The 9,021-nt window shown below is 42.8% G+C and overlaps 1 protein-coding gene across 1 annotated transcript in view; it reads right to left on the reverse strand.

Moving 5' to 3' along the window:
- KCNH5 (potassium voltage-gated channel subfamily H member 5) overlaps positions 1-9,021 on the reverse strand; it is a 147,267-nt gene that overhangs the window by 29,608 nt on the left and 108,638 nt on the right. Inside the window, exon 9 of the mRNA XM_057378768.1 lies at positions 8,588-8,840. Within this exon, the coding sequence (XP_057234751.1) occupies positions 8,588-8,840 (253 nt within the window). The remainder of the gene's footprint in view (positions 1-8,587; positions 8,841-9,021) is intronic.

A 9,021-nucleotide genomic window follows, 5' to 3' on the forward strand; every position in this document is an offset into this window, starting at 1 on the left:
CTGCTTTTAATTCTACATAYTTTTATGTAATTAAAATTAACTACACAACATAACACAGCTGGTATAATTCATAAAACAAGGTGCTTTAAAATGTTTCCCTTAATACAGAGCATTTTCTAGTAACAATATAATTTATGCAATGTGCYGTTTTGAAATTACCTTTTGCAGTTAATTGTCCTTGTCTCTACTTAGAGTTCAAAACCCAGTTTACAGACTCACTCAGAACAGTTACATAATTTATAGAAAACAGACCATTTCTGAAAGGCACAAAATTGCTTAATGGATTTGCTCTCTGAGGTGGACACAGGGCAGAGCTGAGTCCTGCTTTCAGTGCAGTTAAAAGACAGTGGTTTCACCGCCAAAATGTCAGCAAASCACTTGTTCTCTTTGCAAATTTAATCAAGGGGTTGAAAGCAGTAGATGCTCACCCCGAAACTCTGAATAACRGTGTGTTACAGAATCTGTACAAAAACCATGGATAAATTAAGCCAAAATTCATAAACCTGAGGAGATCTTCTCCCTGTCTTCAGTGTGGCAGGGAACTGCACAGGCTCCCTCAAAGACTGGGGCACAATGAACTGATCTTTCATGAACCATCACTCACTGGTCTGAAGGATAAAACTCCAAACTCCTCTTAAATTGTGATTTATACTCTTCAGAAAGTATAGAATCTTGGAAGCCTTTAAGAGTTCTCAAATTTGACATTTCCCACAYGCACTTCTGAGCTTATTTGCTGTTTCTAAATGTGCTAAGGAATGCACAGAATGAAAACAAAACCTACCAGATTCTCCAAAACAACSTGTCTTTTTTCATAAATACAGAGATGAATGTACTATACTTTATCCCTATTAACTGTAGTTCACTGTGCAGAGAGAGGTAATTATTCACTCAGGACAAGATCAKATGTTAGGAAAAAATTCTTTATTCAGTGGGTGGTGAGGCACTGAATAGGATGCTCAGAAAAGCTGTGGATRYCCCATCCCTGGAATGTTCAGGGCCAGGCTGGATGGGGTTTTGAGAAACCTGGTCTGGTGGAAGGTGTCCCAACCCATTCTGTGATTCTGAGGTTGATTTAACATATTGCAACTAAATAAAAATGAAATTTTCAGAGTTGCAAAACAGAAAATTTAACTAGGTAGGTCTGCTACATCAGCTGCTCAGAAAATACAAGTAATTTTCACTTGCAGGGGATGTTCAGAGCTCCAGGGAAAGCGCTGCTGGGGCTGGGCTGGGAATGCAGAGGTGCTGATGCAGCCTGCATAACTTCCAAAGCTTCTCTCTAATGATTTACTGACAGCTTGGGATGTTACCTCCCAAATCTGCTCTGTCCTGAGTCCTGAGTAGCACTAATGCTCCTCCTGAATGGAGGTGAASATCTAGAAAATCCTCCTGCTCCTGCTCTCACAGCGCCTGAAGCATTACTGAAAAAAGGAATGCTGTAAATTGGAGTGGGAACTACTTGCATACATTTTACACATCACAGATTCATAAAATCTTTGGTTTGGAAAAGACTTCTAATGTTATCAAGTCCATGCATTAACCCATCAGTGCCAAACCCACACTAAAACATCTAAATTCCACATCTATGGAATTATGGAATCACTGGGTTGGAAAAGACCACTAAAATCACAAAAATTCAGATTTCGCAACTGAAATGAGCATGGAGAACAAAAGGACATGTGAAGGATGCTGGTGGCAGGCATAATTTCTGCTGAAATAGCTACACTGCCATCATTCCAAATACAGTGTACTGTGTGTGTACGCATGCCTGTACATAAAATATACACATATATTCACACATATTCACATAAATATAGTTAGGGGCAACTGTATGGCATGCAGCTGTTTGATAGGTTGGGATATTTCTATGCACTATTCTCTCTTCTGTATTCTGATAACCCTCCCAGACAGATTTGGGGGGACAGATGTTGTCTGCAGCCTTRCACCATGGAATGACCTGCCAATTTGTCAGACAGCAGTTCATGCCTGGACCTTTCAGGCAGAAAAAATTCTTGAGGGCTTTATGGAACCCCCCCCCCCAGGAGCTTGCAGATGGAATGAGAAAGAACTTGAACTCGGAAACTTTCCTTTTAAACAGCATCTCAGAGCCCACATGTGTATTTATGTAAAGAAAAAAATTATCCTTCTTCAGATGGGGACAGAAACTGAGCTAATAAATATCCTAGCAGACATTAAAGCTTGATGGATCCTTTGGAATAAAGTTTAGGCAGGCAGTTAAAGGATAAATACTTGGTGGGAAATAGCACTGGGTACAAACACATAAAGGGCACCAAAACTTCTTAAGGAGGTGTTTTTCTGCACAGTCTTAGCTAATAGACCCTTTAACCATTTTAAAATATCTCCAAAGCCTCATCAGTCACACCAGCAAAAGCCAGACATGATAAATGATGCTGGCTTTCCCTCATGATGCGCTCGAATCCTATGTTGCTCATGAAAAGCAAAGGCTGATCTTTCAGAATCACTAAAACTGTATCATGGAGAGAAAATAYCCATCCAATCAAGTGCCAGTAACCATAAAGGGATGACAGCACGGGCACAAGTGGAACTCAGTGACCAAACACCACGTTCCTGCAGCCATAATTGCATATATTGGTGTCTAAATTCATGCAAATACATCTGTGCCCATGTATCTGCAGGGAAATCTYTTGCTGCAGGCTGCAGGGCTGGCTGGATTTCTGGATTTCTGAAACAGTTGTTTCTGCCCAAAGAGGGTGTATCTGGAGAAGGTGKGGGTGATGCAGTGGYRCAAATCCATCAGGTGCATTTCCCAYCTGGGACATYGCTGCRAGCAYGGCCCAAGATGTGCAGAGATGATGCTAAACTGTGAGAGARGTCTTCTCATCCCTGTGAATGTTTTATTCTCAACTAAAGTATTTTCCTGGGACATCCAGAAGGGCCAGAACTTCCTTGAAAATCAGAGCTGATCACTGAGCAGGGTAGAGATTCACCACTATAGAATTGCACATGAACATGTAAAAGAGCAGAACGATGGGAGAAAACAGCATTTCCAGCYCTGAAGMATTGTCAAAACAGYCAGTAAAGCAGCAATGACAAGAGACTGTGCCAAAATCCAAGTCCATGCTGGCAAAGGTACTTTGCATTATTTAACAGAGTGCAACCTTCCCCATCTGCACCTGGAAACACAAAGGAACCRACCTTCCTTCCAGCATTCCAGATTGCTGCAAGCAGGGCCTGAGGTCCACAAAGATTTCCCTCCTTATCTCTCTCATTTTTAGTGCAAGTATCATAGTGCCTCATACCTTTCTAGAAGCCAAATCACCTGGAGACAGGTTATTTCCATTTTGATTTTATACAGAGATAGGTTTCTATCCTTCCTGACTGAGGAAATAAACCTGGAAGCATGACCATTCCTACCACCTTGAAAACTCCTAAGGCAAATCAGATTGCCTCAAACTGTTTGTCTGMCTTAAAAAGAACTGTATCACACGATTTTTAAATAATTTTCCTTTTCTTGTGCTGGCAAGACTTTCAAGTTTTGGCAGTGAAGCATTGCAGGTCTAATTCAAAAACATATCAATTCAGTGAAAGGAATCCTTCCTACTCTGGAGGCTGCAGATCAAATCTGTAACACACTAGCTAGCACTAAATTAAGATCGATGTTTCTTATCATAATTAATCACCATGCAGAGAGATACACAAAAAATATATTARATTTACAAAATAAYATGAAAAATTCAGGGTTTGTCAGTAAGAACTAATGACACAWTTGAACAAGTATCAGGAGGACTAAATCTTACAGGATTTCAATCCAGATGTTAACCCAAAGCTGCAAGATCTGACTGATTCCAAGGCACTTAAGAACTGCACAGTGCAGAGCAGCAYGTCACACTCATTCTCAGACCAGTAACTTTTCAAATATTTTACAAAATACTTTGACATTCAGCGCTTAAAACCCAGCCTAAATCACATTAATTATTTCAGTTCTGCTAGCTGAAAAAAMCCAACCCTTTACTCTATGATTCATGTTCCTCTTAGTTAATTTAGAMCCTTAACTCATTGTAACACGAGGGACTTTTCCTATAGATGAAATAGGACACAGCCTGTTCTGTAAAYTGCAACCAGGTGCATGTTACTAACCTGGGGAAATGTTCACAATTAGCCTGCCGTGGTTGACTTCACATGAAAAACAACACAAAAGTTCAGTTTAAATTAACAAGAGCTGATTTGACACAGGGGCCAATTCTGCCACCTCCATTCCACTTGWGAAGAAACCCAAGCTGCAACTAAACTAATTAAAATCACGGAATTAGCCATCAATACTATGAGATGGAACTGTACTAAGAGCTTTTCATGTCACAAAGTGCATCACATATGGTCAGTCTTGTCCTGCACAAAGCACGTGCCTGGCTGCCTGGGCGTGGAAATTCAAAGTATTGATGCATGGATCCCAAAAATCACATTGTTAATGYCCATGGATGAGAGATGTGGAGCTCCCGGGCCTCCTGCTCACCCAGATGGGAACTGCCACTTGCTCTTCCTCTAAAGGGTGATTTTGTGGGAGCTCTTCTCTGGGTGATTTGGTGGGAGACTCAGTCTTTTGACCTCCAAACACAGGTAGCATTCAGAGCAGAAAAAGGCTCATCCCTATTTGCAGCTGTCGTACCAAACTCAAGAAGACACTTACTTTCCTCTACTCCTCTGACACCGCATCACATCCCCTTCCCAGATAAAACCTTTGGAAATAATTAATGAAGCAGACTTTTAATAAGGCCTGGTTTGTCTAATAACAATAAACAATGGGTTGTTCTGGAATTCTATGCAGAACATGCTGAGAATTAGCATGCAACACATGAAGCCAAATAACTGAAAACTATGGGATCAGGACCCGAAGTGTGGCTGAAACATGAACTATTAAATCTATATTCATTCCAGCTTGACTATCAAAACTGAGTTCACTCAGCAGCAACCCCCAACAGGATTTCACTGCTCAATATATTTTTATCGCTATGCAGCTYGAGCAGTATTTTTGATCAATTCCTACAATCAACATCGGAACGCAGTGGGCCATTATTTTTCTGCTGAAAAAAAAATGACTTCTTTAAACCTTGTTAATCAATATGYCCAGTTTAAGTTACTGCACAACTTCCACAGCCAGCTGTGCAAAACAGTAGGAGCTGGAAAGCAACTTCCAGGGCCGCTTGGTCGGCATTGCTAATGTGGGACTCCTCATCATGAGCAAATCCAGGTTAATTGCAGCAGGGTGAATTATGGGATGCCCTCTGGTACCTGATGCTTCTTTTCATTAGCCTGGGGCCTCCAAATCCCTGGTCCTTCCTGAGAGCCTTTGCTGATAACACCTCTCTGTGCAGAGTAGTGACAGTTAAATTGTTTACTCCTGCTTGAGACGGTGGAAAATTACTGAGGCGCCTTCTCAGGGTCACCTCGYTTGCTGGGGAAGTTTGGATAATTAGAGACAAGGCTGTTTTTGCCCTTCTCCATTCTCCTGGCAACTGCAGATGAGTTATGTCAAAATGACCGTGTCTCCTTTTCCCCAGTGCAGCTGTGCACGTGGTGTGCTCCCTGCTACAGCCAACACCTGCAAAATGTGGGACACCTCAAGAAGAGGAGGCAACTAATGAGGGGAACATGATGGGGCATCTGCATATCTCCATTAATGASTCCTAAAAACTGCAGGTCTGTAACTGGAGTCATTCTCTTACTGTTGGTGTTTCTGTAATGCTGATTACTGCGGTGGCCGGGAATTTAATTATCTACAAATGAGAGCAAAATCAAACCAGGGGGGAGCAAAATGTCACAGTGCTGCAAGCTGCCCTGTCGATCACCAGGTTCCACCTGATTTCAAGCACAGGAAATACMAAAGGTGGGGCTGCTGAGGCAAAAAAAAAACTGCTGCTGAGCAAAAGGATGGTTGTTCCATGAAGCTGGAAAAAAGAAAAGCAGCTTGAGGAGATGCTGAGTGTCCTGAGGACACCRTTTCTGCAGCCAGGGAGGCTGGATGTGCCAGCTCAATGTGGCTGCAAGGGATGGGAACACGAAAAGGGAAGGTGGACAAAGGGAAAAAGCAGCAAGATTCATGCCAGGACCTGACGGAGGAGAGAGCCCTGCACTTGGGACGGAAGCATGAATCTAAGAGACAGGAGATGATGGTCCTTAACCTGTTTTGATGTCCCTGCCTGACTCACTTTTCAAGGATATTCCACATTTAAAAATACATCAAGCCATCCATCTGCAGGTGAGCATGGTTTCAAAAAAAAAGACCCTCTCTCTCTCTCTCTCTCTCTCTCTCTCTCTTTCTCTCTCTCTCAGCAAGGCAAGCACACCACTGCACTAAACCACTCTACACCATTATTTCCTCTGCAAGGAGCAGAGGCTGCAGACAGCGTGTCCTTTTCATTCCTGCTCTCATGGAGGAAATTAATGAGGACAAGTTTCCAAAGGATATTTATCACATTTCCTCTAGGTGGGGATGGAGGAGATGGACAGACTGGCAGCACAATTCTGCAAGTTGACTTTCCCTGGGAAAACCAGTGGAGCAGCAGATGCTTGGAGCACTCCAAGCAGGYACTGAGGTTTTCCCATCAGTCAGTTTTTTAAAACCTGGTCTCTCCCTTAGGCAGATTCACATTTCTTATGCTTGAACTCCTCAAGGCAGAACAGATCAATAAAAATTATGTTTTTCACTGTCTGATCTGCAGTTGCTGTTTCAGGTGCCACAGTTGCCACTATAAATGTCTTTGCAACTACAACTGGGAGAGATTTTCTTCCACWGGTGAATTTTTAGGACACAACAACCCATAATTACTCAGTTCACTATTCTGCTAAATAATCTGTCCGAGCATGAMAAAACTCTTCAGTGTGTTCTAGGACCAGAGGAAGCAGTTTATCTTGCTTTAAGTTACATTTACACATTCCGCCAATCCCTGTAGTACATGATGAACACATCTCTGAGTCATGCGAGAATCAAAGGCATGTTTGGTAATTAAAGGTAATTCACTTTAACCAGATATGGTTAAAAATCTCTCTGGTCAAATGAGGATTAACATAAATACTGGATTTATGACATCTACCAGATAGAAACAAAAAGATCTTACTGTCATGTCATTCCAAACACACAATATTCATCAATAAATGCAATCAAATTTTACGTGTAATCCATTTAGTGATAGCTCTTAGTTCAGTAAATTACATATTTATTATTTTCATTGTAAAAACTGTTTATTTGTTTAAATACTGCTACTTCCTCTTAAGCCTTTTGTTTTCTAAATAATAATGTAAGCAAATATAAGATATCATCACTGAGATTAATTATAAAAGTGAAATGGTCCAGTGAGCTGGAATACAAGGAATAATTTCCTATGGAAATTTTTGATTTAGGAACTTTCATCATAATGACTTCACATCTGAATATGGAAACAGATTCATTCTTACATTAAATCTCTCTKTTTCAAAACCTTAGTGTATAATAGAAAACAGAAAGGCACAGCAGGGATTTCCAAAAAGCATGGATATGCATTTTCCTGAGCTCATCCTCCAGCGGGGAGAATCCAATACAGCCCCATCCACACACTGCCCGATCCCACCCCAGTCCCAGGCACACACACACACAGAGGCTTTTAGGGAAATATCTCAGGAGGCTTCTGGAGCCACCCTCGTAAGGAAGAAGTGGCACAGAGCTTCAGTGGGGTGTGAGAGGTCCCCTAGCATCAGGAACCCACAGGATTTGCCCTCGGAGAGTGACAGCTCCAGCTTAAGGGAAAGTCAGGAGATAAGTTCTACAATAATTCACCAGGAGATGAGTTCTACGATAAATAGATCTATTTTAAACAGGCAAGACAGGCTCTGGATAGTTTTTATGCAGAGCCCCTGGTTCTTCCTCCACATAGTTCTGCCTCTGAAGAGGATTTGTGCCTTCACTCTGGTGCTGACCACTCAGTCCCACCATCTGTCACCCCCTTCCCAATCCTATCCAAATTACCCTGGGCTCTCTCCCACCYGCTGCTGGCAAACCAGGCAGCACARTGGGGTGACAGGGGGATTAACCTCACACTCCCCCATTGCTCAGACTTGTCCTGGCTGTGGTCTGATAYGTGCTGTAACCCCATCCCTTTGCAAAGTCAGATCAGACTCCTTATTTTCTGTCAAGCCARCTCACTACAATCAAAAACGTTGCTTCCTTGCAGAGACTATTTGCAGGTGTTATTCTGGGCTAGAACACAGACAAATGAAAATCCCAGTGCRAAGGTTAATGTGGAAATCCTCCTGAGGGAGCAACACAGAACAATGTGCATTTCCTCCAGCAGGCTGTTTAAAAGACATCAAGCACACAGATGCCATTCTGTCCCGCTCAGAGACACTGTGGCTGTGACCAGTGAGCCATACTGGGCAGAAAGAGCACTGCCAATGGCACAAAAGATGAAGCAGGATCTCTGGGGAGACAGTATCTCCATCTTATGACAACTGCTAGCCTCCCCTATTCCCTGCTGAAGTCAGGCAAGACTGGTTAATATTCAAACCTCAGCAAAAGGAAAATTCACACAAACCATGAGCGTTTCAGAGCACCTAAAATCAGCAAAGGTCACAGTACCTAAAATAGCCACCACCTCGTCGTCCTGGATGACTTCCAAGGAGCCYGAGACCACAAAGCACAGAGCATCAACGCTTTCCCCAGCGTGGTAGATGAGGTCCCCCGGGGCACAATGGATGGTCTGGAACTCCACRGCCAGGGCTCGCAGGCAGCCATCGCTGGCCAGACGGAACGCAGGGTGCTCGTTGAAAACCTTCCGGTTCAGGTGCACGCAGATGTCTGCTCTCATGTCCTTGGGGCAGATGGACAGGACCTGGATAGGAGAAAAGATGGGAGAATAATCAGCTGGGAATGTGATACAGGGTACAGCTTTATGGTACCTGGTGGATGGGTCTGAAGATCCACCTGGGGGGAACTTGAAATCAATCCATCCATCATCCATCCATCCATCCATCCATCCATCCATCCATCCATCCATCCATCCATCCATCCAT

Source organism: Malurus melanocephalus, unplaced genomic scaffold, assembly GCF_030028575.1.
Source record: "Malurus melanocephalus ecotype Western Australia unplaced genomic scaffold, MMel_1.1 scaffold_373, whole genome shotgun sequence".
Taxonomy (NCBI): Eukaryota; Metazoa; Chordata; class Aves; order Passeriformes; family Maluridae; genus Malurus; species Malurus melanocephalus.